At 40.0% G+C, this 18,375-nt stretch overlaps 1 protein-coding gene and 1 long non-coding RNA gene across 4 annotated transcripts; one reads left to right on the forward strand and one right to left on the reverse strand.

Moving 5' to 3' along the window:
- Positions 1 to 1,081: 1,081 nt before the first annotated feature.
- LOC135338528 (ankyrin repeat domain-containing protein 1-like) lies at positions 1,082 to 13,880 on the reverse strand. Of its 3 annotated transcripts, XR_010395524.1 has the most exons (5): positions 13,615 to 13,880; positions 9,953 to 10,245; positions 8,789 to 8,893; positions 1,577 to 3,165; positions 1,082 to 1,458 (listed from the first exon to the last, which is right to left on the reverse strand). XR_010395524.1 is itself a non-coding variant. In XM_064534701.1 (4 exons), the coding sequence occupies exons 1-4, from the start codon at positions 13,623 to 13,625 to the stop codon at positions 3,095 to 3,097; spliced, it is 480 nt and encodes a 159-aa protein (XP_064390771.1). In that variant the 5' UTR covers positions 13,626 to 13,880; the 3' UTR covers positions 1,082 to 3,094. The 3 variants fall into 3 exon arrangements, 2 of the variants coding, with proteins under 2 accessions (XP_064390771.1, XP_064390772.1); XM_064534701.1 differs by having other exon boundaries at positions 1,082 to 3,165; XM_064534702.1 differs by lacking the exons at positions 1,082 to 1,458; positions 1,577 to 3,165 and adding an exon at positions 3,354 to 3,730.
- Positions 10,968 to 11,815, forward strand: LOC135338594 (uncharacterized). Its single transcript, XR_010395627.1, has 2 exons — positions 10,968 to 11,365; positions 11,484 to 11,815. It is a non-coding gene; the product is annotated as an uncharacterized LOC135338594 (long non-coding RNA).
- Positions 13,881 to 18,375: the final 4,495 nt, after the last annotated feature.

The following is an 18,375-nucleotide window of genomic DNA, read 5'->3' on the forward strand; positions in this document are numbered from 1 at the left end:
TGATAAATAGCTAGCTGGTAGCTGTAGTAAGCCACAATAGCTAGACTGAAAGGGGGGATCCGTGGCACCCTGGGATCTCCCCCTGGATCCGCCACTGCTATGGTGTTGTCGAGAAGGCTTGCACACTAGTCTGAAACTACTTTTATGATCGTTGGATGGTCGTGATTTGGTTTTTACAAATGAAAGCTTCTTCTGGCTTCAAACTAGTGTATCGACAACACCACAGAGGGCCACAGCTAGCCAGCAAGTCTTCTCAACAACGCAATAGAGAGCATAAGCCACAGTTTCACAGGAGACAAGTATTTGTTAAAATTAATACGAAAAGAAACTATATATAATATTATATGTGACAGGGCCTAGGAAAACAACCCTTAACGCGGGTATACCCGAGTTTATTTTTATTGTTGAATCGGATAAAGCGTTCTCTAAGCTTCAAAATGATACCAAGATAGACCTCTTAGCTATTTTCTATCCGGAGATATGTTCGAGGGAACGCTACGAAGTATTGCAACTTGAGCAGATGACGCTCAAACGCCATGAATAATTGAAGTTCAATTATTGATTTCCGGGCACTTCAGATCAATACTGCTGCTCAACCTCATGGCAGGAGACAGCTTCAGAAGCCATGAAACCTATTGTTCCTATTGCACAAGAGATATTATACAGAACAACACCTACAGTTCACTATACTGATAAACCCTAAACACGAATTCAACCGACTAAACCAAATTAAACAGGTACTAACAGAAACACACATAAGCACACAACTAAAAACACTCTATACTCCCACTGGCACTTGAAGACAAATTTCGGAGGCCGGCTAAAAGTCAAAGAAATAAGACTCCACAACACCAGGAGAGCTTGCAGAAGGCTACTAAAAGATTTTGACCCCCAAAAAAAGACAAGAAAAACGTTAATTGACAACCAGCAATCCGTTTTGAAAATGGCTGAAGGATAAACAGCATGCATGTGCTTGCTTTCTATATATCGTACTCCAGTGTATCAGAAGAGGAAACATGCGCCACTATATAAAGAGTGTGACAACCATTTGAAGCAAAAACAACCTACTAGAGCTTAGACAGGCTTAACCCTTTCCCTGCTTTAATTAAAAGTGAATATTCGCATATTTTGTTTAAAAAATTTATAACTCATGAACCGTATATTAAAAACACTTGTAACAAAGTTCCACAGGTAGAACCGGACCTGTCGCATTCATGGAATCATCATTGTTGCCTAGCAACCAACCACCACCCCACAAATAACAATTGTTAACAAAAATTCATAATTATGTACACAAACAATATTGTGTGATGTTACGAAGTGACTGAACACATTATATAAGTGTTCAGAATGTTTTCACGGTGACATGGCTGACTCAGGACTCAATCAGGATCTGCAGAAACTTGTAATTGAGGTTCTATCGGCAGACGCCCTTTTCCCAGGAAATATTTTCTTCACCTACACACAGGTTTACAAGTTTAATGGTGGCTCATGATGTCCACTGTTGTACTAACTAGCCTAAACAAACCTATAGTGAAGCTATCAAGACTACAAATGCTACTCTATAGTGACTTACCAGGTTCAGGAAGATGGTCCACCTCAAGTGCGTCTTCCTCAGGATTCTCAGGCTCTTTCTTTTTAGCTTGACCTCTGAAAGGAAGTTTCCTACCTAGCTATGATCTCAGTCACTGTCCTCTCACTCTACAAGGCCATATAGGCATCTATATTCTCACTCTCTAGCTTCCCTAGAACCTCCCTGAGGTTGTACTACAAAGATCTTGTAGCAATTATAAAACGGTCACTTTTCTTTCGACAATTCTGATCGAACCGTACCTCCAAGCAAAATATTAAAAATACCATGTGGAAGAGCAGCTCAATGCACATGTGCTAGTACCTGCAGTGTGTGCATAGCTCCAACACAGTGTGCACAACGATTTTTTGAAATTTATCAGTAGCCATGCCGACTATAGTCGGCTAAAGCGGGGAAAGGGTTAAAGTACACTTATTGCTATACCTTATGAAAAATTGCACTATTTTCAAATTCCATCGTGTTTCGTCTGACTGACTATTACTTAGTATAACTACCTCCACTAAATCCATACAGTAATACAGTTACAGGCATGCAGTGATTGTTCCCACTCTTTTAAAACAAAATTAATTACAACCATTAAGGCAATTAAAAGTCGGATTAGTATCTTGAATAAGTGTAGTAAGTAATAATTATTCTTGGAAAGTCATTATACAAACATGTTCAGGATACAGCTTCTAGTCGACTATACAACTTGGACAATGGGCGTTTTCTCAGAATTGCGTTCACTTTCACGAGGCAGATGACCTCTAAGGCTCCACTTTTCTTATTATATACGCAATTCCCCCATCATGCATCATTCACTAATACTGGCAGGGTTTCGTAGAGAGGGTGGGCGTCTTGGTACCCTCCTCCCTAGAAATATAATGATGTCATAACAAAATGTATGTAATTAAAAGAAGTATTTATAGCACAAGTATAAGTTGTACAACAAAGGATCGATTAATAGTTGTATATTGTGCTATTGTATTACTAAACCTGCTCTCTCTCCGCAGGGAAAGGCAACATCAAAATAATTACTGACTTATCTGTTATTATGATAATTATCCATAGATATTATAATACTGAAGATTATCACGAGTCTGTGCCAGTAAATGCATGACTGCCTGCAAAGCACAAGTGACAGTTATACTAGGCACACGGACGAGTGATATAGTCATCACTATCCATGGTATAAAGCATTTATTGGTTAAAGCAACCAAAATGCAGGATGAATCTGTACACATGAGACATGCGGTTGTTTTGTCAACCAGAAGCAAAAAAATTTACTTTTCTCCCTGAAATAGATGGACAGTTCTATTTAACAACTATAGCTATGTGTAGAGAATAACCAGTTTGGGGTAACGATCAGTTTGACCCAAAAGCGTGGAGCTTCTAGTATTGAAGATGTTCAACAGCAGAATAATAACAGCAATAAGGTACTGTGATGCCAACTGGTGCAACAACAATACATGGTGACTTAAATACAAAACATAATTATAATTATAGTAACTATGCTGGAATGGTCTAGAATATCAGTTCTACAGAGGTTACATCATGGCAGGAGACAGCTTCAGGAGCCATGAAACCTATTGTTCCTATTGCACAAAAGAAATAATTATACAGAACAACACCTACAGTTCACTACTTAAGTCATCATGTTTTGTTGTTGCACCAGTTGTATAGTACCTCCATAAGGCTCCACTTTTCTTATATCTACGCAATTCCACCATCTTTAAAATAACTGCCCAGCAATGTCACATGGCACGTGCGTGGCTGTGATACAGTGCAAGTGTATAGTATAACCTTCAACTCTCCATTCTCACCTCAGGTAATGGATGCTATAATTAAAATAATTATTATGCTAGATGTATGCACAGGCTAGATCGACCATAATAGACACTGTGTTAGGCCTCCATATACTCTTGCAACACCAGGACTTCATAGAGGGGGGGCACAGGGGGCGCTCGCCCCCCAGGCAATTGTATTGAAAATATAGGCCATAACGCACTGTGTTACGGCCTGTTACACACCAACCAAACAAAGAGTGTTTTATAACAACAATAATGAGTTCTTTACGAAGCTACTTTAATTAAACTGCTATTCTTCTATATACTCTTTCTGTTCCATACGTCCACAATTTCTTCTTCAAAGTCACTATATCTGTATAAGTACAGAGGGCGATTCAATTAAGAGCGACCTTCATTAATAGTGAGAAAGGCTTGTGTCGCTCAGGCTATGGCTTTTATCTATAGTGCCATTCAACCTAGGCAATTGGATTTCTGCATTTTTTATGACATTCCACAATACTATTAGTACTTAATAACTCTTAAGAATGAATTAAGATGCGATGCATGACAGTCTCTAAACACAACAATTTCGCAGATCCCCTAAGATACGGATAATCGCCGAGCCTCCCATTTTTCTGAAATGTTGATTTTCTCCCCCCTGTCATTTTTTTTCTGTATAAAGGCCTGAACAATGCTCTTCAAAGTACATCTATATACATGCAGTAAACATGGCTATCATTATTTTTATCATAATTATAATTCCAGTCCTGTCTTCTCTTCTCTGCTTCTTGACATTCATCTTAGGCATTTTTTCACATTTTCGAAACGTATAATACTTCTGTACTGAAGAAATAAAGGGAATCGAACTAAAAAACTAATTTTGCACTGTGAAACATTGTGAACGTATATGATTGGCAGGAAAAGCATGAAAAGCGTAGAAACAAGAAATTCGGCGAGTGCAACTCCAATCCGTTACAACGTGATAAATATTGGCTGAGTCCAAGGTCTCTGGTTTTGAGATTCGAAGGCCTGAGGCTGTAGCATCCCAAGCATAATTATAGCGAGGGTGCTACTAAGGGCATATAACTGATTTAGAATAGTGCTAAGCATTAAGCAAGCTAGGCTATAATTTTAAAAAGACTCTGAAACCAAGAGTTTCTACAAGCCTCAAGCAAGGTTAAAGCTTCGCTCTGGCTAGTCTACATAAAAAAAATCACATTGAAGGCATGCAGTTTCGTTTTTTTTCTCTTCAGGGGAGGCCAGTGAAGGAGGCTATACCGTACCCTCGAGAAAATACGCTCAGCAAGAAGTCTAGGCTTATTAGAGTCCTGACTGGGCGTTTAATCGCGAACGTCGAGTTTTCATTTGAATATACGTTCACTCGCGGCCTCAAATCCAGGTTTACACTTCGCTCTATGACAAATCTTATTGTATTTTCATTTTAATACATAGTATGAATATTTTATTGACAACAATGTTATAAACTAATGCATGAATAATAATTATGATTAAAGCATGACAAGAGAATGAACATGAAGAAGTGAACTCTGACTCTATTCCTCTATTCAATGCTTGCCGATGTCAGATGTAGCAGAAACTTCCCAAAGGATATGGTAGGACATATACTCCTATACAGAGTATATAACTATCAGGTACTTCGTTTCAAAAAACCAAGGCAAGGTAACTTGCAAAATTAGCCTGCATGTGTGATAACTTTCTTGGACTTTGTGTTTTCCTTTCTCAGCATAATTATTATAGGACTATATACTTGTTCTCTGCATAATTATACATCTTCAAGGTCAAACAGATCCATACAGAGAAAGTTATATGTTTGATCTTATAGTCCAGAAAAGAGTATAATTATAGTCTACTCTAGATCTTACTAGCTACTACCTAAAACTTTCTTTCTTCTGTCAGACACTAAAATTAAGAGTGAGCATGTGGTATTCAGCTACTGCGCATGCTCAACTCTTCATTCTTATAATCGAGTGAAAATTCCCTCGTGCAAGAACTTTGAAGCAAAAGAGGGGATGGGCGTTTATTCAAGATGGGCATATTTTCGTGTGTCACAACTATATTACTTGAGTTAAAAACAAAAATAAAAGAGATTTTTCACATATAACTGCAAATCCGCAAATTGCAATCCAAAAAAACGATACTATAGAAGCCTATAATTATAATTATTATAGAAACTCTTGTTTGCACTTCATTGATCCTTGAGCAGCTGTAGCAGTCTATACACACACATGCACACAGTATACCATAATTATACCTCTCTGAGCACAGTGGTGTTTCTAGGAAATGCAGCTAGTAGGAGGGTGCTGAGAGCGAGCGCAAAAAAAGTGTTTGATTGCTACTATAATAATTACATGCATGTATACAGGCTAGATACACTTGAATAACTCTTTGATCATCAGAACGTCCATCCTCTTTATAATTAATAATTATTATAGCTACCACCACATGGGTTTCCGTATATACACTCATGTTTTAATTGTTATACACTAACAAGTTACTATAATAACGATGCAAAACAGTGACCAGTGCAGGCCCTATACCAGTACGGCCACTCACTATTCCGTTTACCGGCCAGTGCTGGCTGTCCCAAACAAGGTTCAATGTAATTTATACGTATATTACGGCCGGATATGACGTTTTGGGTGTGGTTTAGCAAATAAAATTGGATTACACTTAAATAGAGAGCAGAATGATTCATTATCCTACATTATCTTCGAGACAAGAACCGCAAAAGTAGTAATCCAATTTTATTTGCTAAACCACACCCAAAACGTCATATCCGCCGTAATATACGTATAAAAATTAATTACATTGAAAACCTTGTTTGGGACAGCCAGCACTGGCCGGTAAACGGAATAGCGAGTGGCCATTCTTCAGGGTGAGTTTTGTGCAGTAAACATAATTATAGCTAGCATTCCGTGCCAAGCCAAATGGCCGGTATATCGAGGTGGCCGTACTTCAGAGAGCCGGAATAGCGAGAGTCTACTGTACACAGCAGAACAAAATTACAGTGTGTTATTATAGCGTATAGCATATCAAATTGCTTAACTGTATATATGCATAGAAAGGTCAACGCAATGAGCTATTCCCTATAATTATGGCAGTAGTCTATGGCCTACAAGTTACTATACACCCTAGAAGTGCTACCCTCGGCTGTTGACAGGAGAATATAGAGTGTTCAGTTTTACAATAATAAAGATACTGGTAAAGGATCACTTTAGCTGCATGTAGATCTACCTCGAATAAAGGTCGCGTGTGAAGCTCATGCAAGTTCAAGGTATTCCGCAAAAATTAAATGCGCGAAAACTATTCTAACGGTCATTTTGCGAAATTTCATTCATAAACTATATATACCCACTATACGGTATGAAGAGCAAGCCACAAGTATTGTTTAGTGTTAAGTGCCATCAACACGCAGGAACATTTCACCTATATATAAGGTGTCACACAAAGAGAAAGTACATTTGCCCACAAGCATGCTACTGATTGTACAGAGCATGACCATGGGCGTATACAGAGAAGAGGGCATGCAACTCACTATGTACCCTACGTACTCATCCGACTTCGTATCAGAGACCGGATATGCTAAAAATAGAATCCAGTATACGGACGTGAACAAGTGGGCGGTGTTGTTTACGGAGTTATAATTATGGGCGTGTACATCAGAGCTGCCTTTGCTAGCTAGCTAGCTAGCTAACAGTGCAGTATTATTTTAGAGAAGTGTCATGACCAGTCCTAGTCCAGCCAGGTCCAAGACAACCCCTTCGAGCGGGAAGTTAAGTGCTGGGTGCATTGTTAAGAAGTACCAGAGACTCAGGAAGACAGGTTTATTGTACCTATAGGTTTCATCTTCTTGGAGTTGCAACTGTTGGATGGTTTGCCTTTGCCTTTGACACTGCTAGTACGAGCCATACTGCTGAGAACTAGTTTTACTATGCTGCAATCGAGCTAGCTTATACAGATATAATGATTTACCTTGTGCGGTCAAAGGTTACGTGTGGGCGTTTTTGTGGGCAGTTCTAAAAATAGCTCAATACGAAGTCGAATGATTCTGAGAATAGGGCGAGTTGCATGCCCTCTTCTCTGTATACGCCCTTGGCATGACCACAAAGCTAATAATTATACGTAAGAGCAAGCCACAAGTATTGTTACATGCAGAGGTACAAATTAACAGTCGGTCGCAATTAGCTGACTATTAACTATACTGGCTCAGTGATAGTGTCCTAGCATGCAAAGACTGAAAGCCAAAGGTCATAATTATAGTTATGATGAACATGTGACAGTGCCAATGAAAAGGGACCTTAACGCGGGCAGTTTCGAATCAGTTTTTATTGTTGAATCGGATAGAGCGTCCTTTAAGCTTCAAAATGATACCAAGATCGACCTCCTAGCTACTTTCTTTCCGGAGATATGTTCGAGGGAACGCTACGAAGGTATTGCAACCTTGAGTAAATGACGCTCAAACTTCATGAATAATTGAAGTTCCGTATACTCATAAAGCTTCGTAAAAGATGTTCTGAAGAAGACAAGTTAGTTAGATGAAGGCTAGGCGTTCTAGGACTCTCTAGCTAGCTAGTATAGCTATGTAACTGGATTGCTTGCGAAATTTGACTCAAAATACTCATCCCAAACCTTCGTCTGGGATGGCCCACTATATGCACTATAATTATATACGGTACGAAGAGCAAGCCACAAGTATTGTTTATAGTTGTTAAGTGCCATCAACACGATTAAACGTATTCTGACTTGTTCAGTTTACTATATATACACCCTCGAGCACTAAAGTGCTAACCCTCGTCTGTTGACAGGAGAATGGAGTGCATATAGCAACCACACAATCAATAGTGTTTGAATTAACAGTAACAGACTCAGTAGATCAATTATTATAGCAAACATATAGAGACTGGTAAAGGATCACTTTAGCTGCATGTATATCTACCTCGAATAAAGGTCGCGTGTGGAGCTCGTGCAAGTTCAAGTTATTCCACGAAACTTAAATGAGCGAAAACTATTATAACGGTCATTTCGCGAAATTTCATATACCCTCAAACTATACCCACTATAATTATATAAGCCATGCATACAACACACCATGACAGTGCATAAGCTATACGGTACGGTATGAAGAGCAAGCCACAAGTATTGTTACAGAGGTATAAATAACAGTCGGTCCATTGGTCAATTTCTAAGCAATTAGCTGACCATTAACTACTTGCTCAGTCATAGTGTCCTAGCATGCAAAGATTAAAGGCCAAAAGTAATTAGGGTTAGGGTAAATGTAACATGGAAGGGACAGTATGACTTGTGTAACCTTGACAACGTATCTAGGTACCCTAACCCTCCATTATCAACTTCCCCTGATCATGAACTGTACTTCATTCACATGAATATTGTATTGCATGTACTAACTTACCATTGATATTCACATTGCACTCTGTGATGAGGTACTTGATAGTGTCCAGCTTCCCTACTCTGACTGCCCCTCCCAGTGGAGTTAGTCCATCATAGTTAACAGCTCCTATAGTGGTGAGTTAGGCACGTACATAATATAGTTCACTAGGTCAGAGTCTATTGTTCTCAAATTCAACTATTCAATAGCTGCGTATGCACTAGACACGTTTAAACTTGGTACATGCATGCATGGGGATAATTCCAGGGATGAAACATGCCAGATTAGAATGAACATTACCACAATAGTAGAGTCATATGGCTGCGTAGCAACTACAAGAACGTTGTCAGTTAAAAACCACGTAGAGGTCAGGGTACAACAACCGTTTGTTCTCAAATCACAAATCACGTGTGTGTGTGTGTGTGTGTGTGTGTGTGTGTGCGTGCGTGCGTGTGTGTGTGACTAACAATGGCAGTCAGACCCACTAGACTATAGTACATATCAGTAAGGTCACTAAACCAGACACGATATGAACGTGTATTTGTGTTTAGGGTATTAAAAGGATCATAATTATTATAATAGCAGGGCTTGTAGCTGCAGGAGCAGAAGAGAGGAAGAGAGGAAGGAGGCCGAATACACCAGCCTTGGTTCATGCACTGCACTGCTTCACCCCACTAGCCATAGAGACTACTGGTGTTCTAGGGCCTAAGTCTAAGACATTTGTTAAGGAATTAGGTGGGCGCGTTGCACGTGTCACGGGAGATCAGAAGTCCTCCCATTACTTACTGCAAAGGCTGTCGGTCGCAGTACAGCGTGGAAATGCGGCCTCAGTGGTGGGCACAATGGACTCGCAGACCCTCTCCCTCGAAACATTGGAACTTTGAATTACTACATTATTTATTGTTGTACGAATTACACCTGGTCTGTACACCTGGTCTGTATACATGTATACGTATACTATTTCTAATAGTATAAAAAAACTAATTACTATCCCACATATAAAAGCGACTAACTAATTAAACGAACAGGAAACATAATTATTCATGAACATTTCTAGCAATATTGAGTGTTTTGACATAAGCACATGTACAAGCATGTGTCTAGCCCTAACCACTATGTACGTTAGTTCAGCTATGAATTGGAGATAATACAGCCTTAAAGTGTTACATGACACACACACTGACTTACCTAGGTCACACTGTCCAGTTGCCATCAGTAACTGGACACACTTCAAGTGTCCACAGTAGCAGGCCTTGTGCAGGGGAGTGTTCTTATAAGTATCCTGTGCATTGACATCGATGCCATCTTGCTGTGTGAGTATCTTCACTACATCAGGGTGGTTGTTGATGCATGCCCAATGGAGAGCGGTCCGTCCACCACTGTCCCTCCAGTTGATAGGAGCTCCTCTAGCCAGCAGCCTCTCCACCTCGTCCACACGACCATCACGGGAAGCCTTATAGAGTTGCTGACCCAGATCATGACTACAGTGTATTGTGGGAGGAGGTAAACAATGAAGGGCAGAAATTATCATTACTATGTACCTACAAATGACAATGAGTAATCTCAGTCTCCAATTAGTGGACTCTTAGGTGGTGAGGAGTGAGTGGGTGTATTATAGAGGATGTGACTGTATTGACCACAATCTTAGGAGCTAGCCTTCACTTGCTAGCTATACCCACATCTAGACACCAGAGGAGCCTGCAACTAATTAACCATCACTCATTTAGGTCACTCATTAGTTTCTGAGGTTGTCATCTAAATAAGTAATACAGTCATCTTTGCTTCTATAGCTAGTAAGCACGAGTTATACTATTATACAGTATAAACAATACATGTAGTGTTAGGAGTATATTATGGTCACAGTCATTATTGGACAATAGAGTGTCTGATAAGGAGTACTGTATTCATACAATATAAAAGAAGTCCCTCAAAATAATGTTCACCACTTAGTAAACAATAGATTATAGAGTAGAGAAGTTACATTGAATCTGCAATGGATCCTCGAAACTATTCGCGTTACTTATGAACGAGGCTGTAATAGGCTTGTTGGTTGTGTTGCTCCCCAGCTAGGATTAGGTCACAATTTGTCATTAGTTGGCTTGTGTGTTTGCCTGTGATATGCATTGTAATTCTGTGCCCAAAGTTAAATCTTTTTATGTAGCAATTAATTTTTGTCGGGTAACTCCCTTAACCCTTCCCGCTTTAGCCGACTATAGTCGGCATGGCTACTGATAAATTTCAAAAAATCGTTGTGCACACTGTGTTGGAGCTATGCGCACGCTGCAGGTACCAGCACATGTGCATTGAGCTGCTCTTCCACATGGTATTTTTAATATTTTGCTTCGAGGTACGGTTCGATCAGAATTGTCGAAGAAAAGTGACCGTTTTATAATTGCTACAAGATCTTTGTAGTACAGCCTCAGGGAGGTTCTAGGGAAGCTAGAGAGTGAGAATATCGATGCCTATGGCCTTGTAGAGTGAGAGGACAGTGACTGGGATCATAGCTAGGTAGGAAGCTTCCTTTCAGAGGTCAAGCTAAAAAGAAAGAGCCTGAGAATCCTGAGGAAGACGCACTTGAGGTGGACCATCTTCCTGAACCTGGTAAGTCATTATAGAGTAGCATTTGTAGTCTTGATAGCTTCACTATAGGTTTGTTTAGGCTAGTTAGTACAACAGTGGACATTATGAGCCACCATTAAACTTATAAACCTGTGTGTAGGTGAAGAAAATATTTCCCGGGAAAAGGGCGTCTGCCGATAGAACCTCAAATACAAGTTTCTGCAGATCCTGATTGAGTCCTGAGTCAGCCATGTCACCGTGAGAACATTCTGAACACTTATATCATGTGTTCAGTCACTTCGTAACATCACACAATATTGTTTGTGTACATAATTATGAATTTTTGTTAACAATTGTTATTTGTGGGGTGGTGGTTGGTTGCTAGGCAACAATGATGATTCCATGAATGCGACAGGTCCGGTTCTACCTGTGGAACTTTGTTACAAGTGTTTTTAATATACGGTTCATGAGTTATAAATTTTTTAAACAAAATATGCGAATATTCACTTTTAATAGCAGGGAAAGGGTTAAAATATGAAAGTTGTGTTTCCTTGAGACATCATCTGTAACAGTTTATAACACGCCTAGTCTGTCAGCCACATGTAGTACTTATAATGACTGACAACGTACACCCAGTAAAAAAGATAAATTAGCTAGTAAAGTCATAAGTTAGTTCCCAAGGCTGTTTTAGAGCATGCTAGTTATAACTACTACAATAGGTATAGACCTTGAATATAAGTAAGTTGCACGGACTAAGCAGCTATTTGTAGTTTATTATGCACTGTGTGTAGAAATAGGTATTGTTGTGGCTCCATTAAACCACAGCGTAGCGCGGATAATACTCGAGGGTACCTTTGTTTCCAACCCCTTTAACCCCTCAATCTATGGTACAACACAACAACTCATGATCAGAGTGTTCCAGGGTTCAATGAACTATTTGTTGTGTGGGTTCTAATGAATAAGAATGGTATGCAGAAACATTAATTTTCTTACAGAGCAATTCTAATGCACCTATCAATGTGTCGCCCCACTACCCTCCTAGGGAGGGGTCAGGCTAACATGGAGGATTTGACCATAACTATACCCCAGGTCAAATTCCCCACATGCATGGGGGAGGATTCTTTGTTCAAATTCCCTAAATTCCCCAGTCACCACCAGTCACAGCCTTAACCCTTTCCCCGTTTTAATTAAAACAAGAAAATACAGAATAAATAACAATTTTCTTTAAAAATTTGTATGTCATGAACCATACATTGAAATGACTTGTAACTATTTCCTACAGGTAGCGCAGACCCCAGAGGTATCTTAACACCATCTTCGTTACCTAGCAACTGACCACCCCCACTAATTAGCAATTGTTTACAAACATTCACAACTATGTACACAAATAATATTGTATGAAGGCACAGAGTGGCTAAAGACACTAAATAAGTGTTCTCAATGTTCTCACAGTGACATGGTTCAATCAGGATCTGCAGAAAGTTCTCTGCGAGGTCGTATCAGCAGACGCCCTTTTCTCGGGAAATGTTTTCTTTACCTACACACAGGTTTACAAGTTCAATGGTGGCTCATGATGTCCACTGCTGTACTAACTAGCCTAAATACAGTTATACTGAAGCTATCAAGACTACAGATGCTACTCTAGACTTACCAGATCCAAGAAGTTGTTCCATCGCAAGAGCTTCTTCCTCAGGCCTTCAGGCTCTATATTTTCTAGCTTGAGGTAGCTTTTTATCTAGCTATGATCCCAGTCACAGTCCTCTCACTCAACAAGGCCATAAGCATCGATATTCTCACTGTCTAGCTACTTTAGAACCTCACTGAGATTGTACTACGAATATCTTGAAACATTATCAAACGGTCACTTTTCTTTCGACATTACTGTACAAAGCGTACCTCAAGGCAGCATATTAAAGATACCATGTGAAAGAGCAGCTCAATGTGCATGTGCTGCTACCTACAGTGTGTGCATAGCTCCAACACAGTGGGCACAACGAATTTTTGAAAATGACCACTAGAGTGGCCGTCATATGACGGCTTCAACGGGGAAAGGGTTAAGCAGTTGTACAGTCTTTACTACACAAGGCCAGGTCAAATCATATCAGTATGGGGCCAACATTTCAAGTCAAATTCCCCCGTATGTCCCGGGGGGAGCACATTAGGTGCATATATAATTGCAATCTATTATTATAGTGTGTGATTGAAGCTGTACATGTATACTGATGTATCTTTGTCAACCCTGAATACATACACAGACAGGCCACCAGATATTATGTACAGTACAAGCTCACCTTGCTGCCATTGTCCTGACCTTCCTAACCTGCCCTGGCCTGGGGCGGCCAGGGACTCTAGTAGCTGCAAGATAAGTGTATAGCCCTGATCCGCAGAGTTACTTCAGCTCAATCACAGTCTAGTCTAGCTAGTATCTATTTTGTCAGCTCAAAAAGTATTTTGTCAAAGAGCTGACACCTGTACCCAGAAGCTTTGTTTACTTGAGTTTACAAGATACGCCCTTTTTTAGCTTGATCTGATGTTATTTTTTTTATTAATGATCTTTACCTACACACCCAATATTTGCATAAAATGCATGAATATATAGCAGTAAATTTGTTGAGGTGGTCTCACCAAGAGAGTGTTATACATATTTACGGTATAATATAGTGACCAAAATAGTCACCATTAGTCACCATGATTATAATTATCAAGAAATGCAATGAACAAACATGCATGAAAGAAATGGAAATAATGGTTGTGATATATACGTAGGTCACTAGTAAGCTAATAAATTAAAGTTAGTACACTCTTGATCGAAGTCAAGCAGATTGTGTTCTTGTGTGTACATCTCATACAGTTGAAGGTGTAGCTTCACCAGGAGGACACTAGTCTGCCTTGTGCCTGTGGTATGTGTGGGTGGTGTGTGTGTGTGTGTGTGTGGGTGGGGTGGGGTGTGTGGGTGTGATTAGGATTTTAGCTGTATATAATAGTACAATGTGGGTATAGCTACGTATACTAAAATCAATCATTGATTCCTCCATCAAAAGGCACATACATTCTTTAGCATGAAATTAGACGATTACCGTACGTATAATTATAGTGGGAAATGATTGTTGAAATGTAACTAGCTAAAAAAAAAGGTCAACTGTTACTTCAATACCCTATAGCTGTTAGTATGTAAAATTGCCAGCTATGGACCCCAACTAGTACCTGCATGAATGCAGGGGGGATATCCCCCCTGTATGACACTCTCTATATCCTTGCTCTTTCTTCAAAAAAATATAAAATTTAGGCCCAAAAGCAATAAACATAATACTCATGACCTCTGACCTCAGTATTTCAGATTACAGAGGTCATGCCCATGTAACTATGTACTGACCTCTTAATGATGCCATGACCCGGCAGTCTCAGGTCATTGTGAACAATCCCCTGACAGTGCAGGTAACAGAGAGCCTGCTGCAGTGACTGTGAGTCCGTGCTGTGAGGTGTGTGGGGGTGTGTGTGGAGTGGGTGGGGTGAAGTGTGTTGGTTGTGTGGAGTGGGTGTATTGTGTGGGGTGTGTGGGTGTAGTGTGTGGGGTGTGTGGAGGGGACACATGCATGAGAGGGGACACATGCATGCACACATGAAGCTAAGAGGTCAGTTGCAGCCACCACACACTATCACCTACACCAGGGAATACTATATAATTATGCCTCGAGGCGTAGCCGCACGAGGGATACGGTAAAGCTGACTGTGTGTGTGTCTGTCTGTCTGTGTGTGTGTGTGTGTATTCCAGCTATAACTGCTCAACGGTTGCAATGTAACGAAAACTAACAGCTTCTATAGGCTTCTAGCCACATTCTCTTGGATTTTGATTCGTGGATTAGCAAACTAAAGCTTCTTTCTCGAGTTATGGCTAGTTTGACTCACATTGAAGGCTGTTGCAGTCTCTTCAGAATCTTTCATAGCATCATCTGTCCGCACAAACTTTCTATTCAACATATGAGTTAGCCTTGCACTAAAGCGCTAGCTTTTTGTTAGCTACAATACTCAGAAAATATCTGTTAAAACAGCTTAGTCTGGCCACGCCCTCCCATACTTCGTATATGGTCGGGTGAACTTGCAATGAACAGTTCGTGCAGACACCCCAAGATTTTCTTGGGGTGTGAAACCGCTTGTCAAGTGCCTTGTGGGCCGTTGTGGCCTGTTGTGTAAACTGTTACGTAAGCTATTGCATCACAAAAAAGTAGCTAGATATGGGCCTCTACTGCTGTTTGTGTGCGAATGAGTCTCTGGACAACCGAAGGCGAAAGAAGCTCAATGGTCATAGCTGTTCTGAAGCAAGAGAAGTACTTGTGCAGCTCCTTCCAGTACCTCTGCATTGCATCCCTGAAACTAGTGCTAGTGACAGTATATTGTGTCACCAGTGCGAGAAACAACTGAAGAATGTCCATGCTCAACAAGAAAAGCTATGCAAGGTAAAGAAGGAAGCAACAGAGCTAATAAAATAATGGTCTGCTTTCAAGACATGCAGAAGATAACTTAACCACCACCGCCAAAAAGAAGTAGAGTTATGCAGGAACCCCCCACACCACCCATTCCATTATCTGTTTCAGTACCAACCATTCCACCAGTGTCAGCAGCAACCATTCCACCAGTGTACGTGTCAGCAGCAACCATTAAAATAAGAACCATAAGAAATATTGTCTCGGAAAGGAGGGGAGGCAATTAAAGTAGGATCGTCTATACATAACCTTCTACTGACAATGTAAAATGTTTCTGTTGTAGAGGTAGCAGTAAGTGCGTGAACACCGACATTGTCTGGAATGAGGCTCCTTAAATCTCCAATCTCGCGACTCGAAAATCATCTCCCCAGGTTTTAACACAATGGGCTTCATCAACTACTACTGCAACGAGATTCTTTATATACGGTGGTGACAGAAGCATATTTCGAAAAATAGCCTTCGCTAATATGCTCTCTGGGGAGATGAACACCAACTGAGCTTCTCCTTTCAGTACTCTGTTAATAGCACTACGGTCTGTCTGAGCTTCTCCAACGTATTCCACTGTCAATCCTCCAGCTGCATACTTTTTTTGTTGATCCATCATCAGCGAAGTGAGAGGACTAATACAAAGTACAATGCTTCCAGATGTTCCTGCAAAACAGAAAAAGGCGTATATATAGGTACACTCATACAGCAATTTTAGTTCACCTTTCAATTGGTCAAAGGCCATAGGTAATGCAGCAAAGATTACTGACTTTCCATAGCCGGTTGGCAGTGACACAAATGTGTCCTTTCCTCCAATGATTGAATACATTGCTTTCATTTGCTCTGGCTTTAAATAATGGATCCCAATTGCTCTAGCACTCTCAATTATCACGTCTTGCATCTTCATGTGTCTTTCCATAGTCTTGCACTATAATTATGTACTAAATCTTGAAAGTCATAAACTAAATGTTCCACACTGATTTTTGGCCACACCTGTACCCATTCAGTGATTGCATGAATTTCACCACACAGTGGGTAACACCCACCACTACACCTACACTATTTGGTTAACACCCAATTATCACTACTAGGTTATCTAACCGCGGCACTTAGGACCTGACACAAGTGGTGATAGTGAAGTTCACCAGACTCTTGCAAAGAGGCTGGAAATCGAGACTAAAAACAGCTAGCTAGCAGTAGCCATTTGTGAAATTGATCTCTTTGGACACACCCTTTAATTATTCCTGTGGATGTAATGCGCATGCGCGCTCATTCCCCACGTGTGAGAAAATAATATCCCAAGATCCTCCTGGCAGAATTATCTTTGTTTTGAGGGCCTGGTATATAAGCCACAAAACACTACCATATAACAATATAGATAACAATATGCATGTACACAGGTCTTTTCTTCTTAGATATTATATACACTGAACTACAGATCCTGGAAGAATCAATTTTCTTCTTTCTTGAGATCCTGGTAAGCCACATAATACAACAATAGATGCATGTAAATAAGTCTTTTCTTCTCAGTGACTTTATATAGATAAGCTAACTTTAATACTAATATAACACTCTAATACTTTTAAGCGAAAGCAAAAACATGGCGAGAGGCATTAGCACAGCGCCAGCTTGAACACTAGTTATATACAGTGGAGCATCAGAACCAAATTCTTGATTAACTGGATGACTTAAATTTGCGTAATTATGGGTTGCTGCTATGATGCAATATTGGGGCAGCTGCATGTTACACTACTATTAGCATAGCTGTGGTAAGCCAGAACCTTCCAAGTCTCCACAACCTCATAAGGATTCACTCGAAGGTCACCTGAAGCCATAGGGACACGGATCACTACAGGTTAGCTATCAAAAATGTGCTTGTATTTTTAAGTGAAAATTGCATTCAATATTAAAATTCAAAGTGAAGATACAACACAACAAACACAATAAAAATTAGTTCTACAGGACAACAATGACTAAGAGGCTTTCGTATACTAGAGAGGAGGTACTGCAGGATCTCCTGGATAGCAGTGATCATGATTCTGAGTCAACAAGCTATCATTGGGAACTGTACAAAGAAGTGCCTCTTATGCACACACACAGAGAAAGCTAAAAGCCAAACAGAATTGAATTGTAACAGGTGCATAGTCATTAGGATCAAATTGACCTAATTTCATAAGGAACATTTCATAAAGGAATTGTAGCCTTGGGAGTGCCTAAACATTAGCATTGAGAACAGATAATAACACTACAAAAAGTGTCTGTTATGCACACACAGAAAGCCAAACAGAATTTAAATTGCAACAGGGAACAAAATAAATAATTTGTGGCCTCTGGGAATTCTAAATACATTATCACTGGGAATACATTGGGAACAAAAAAGCATAAAGAATTGGAGGGTGCCTACTACAGACATTACATTGCAAGTAAAAACAATTATCTCACAGAAGCCTAAAACTACAACCACAAATTGAAGTGACCTTTGGCATGCCTAAAACATGACCCTACAAAAAGGTTATAGTTGCACCATAATAACAATGTCCTATGCCAGTGGCACAACACATGACAATAATAGAGAGAATCTGTACA

The sequence above is a fragment of the Halichondria panicea genome, chromosome 7, assembly GCF_963675165.1.
Source record: "Halichondria panicea chromosome 7, odHalPani1.1, whole genome shotgun sequence".
Classification (NCBI taxonomy): Eukaryota; Metazoa; Porifera; class Demospongiae; order Suberitida; family Halichondriidae; genus Halichondria; species Halichondria panicea.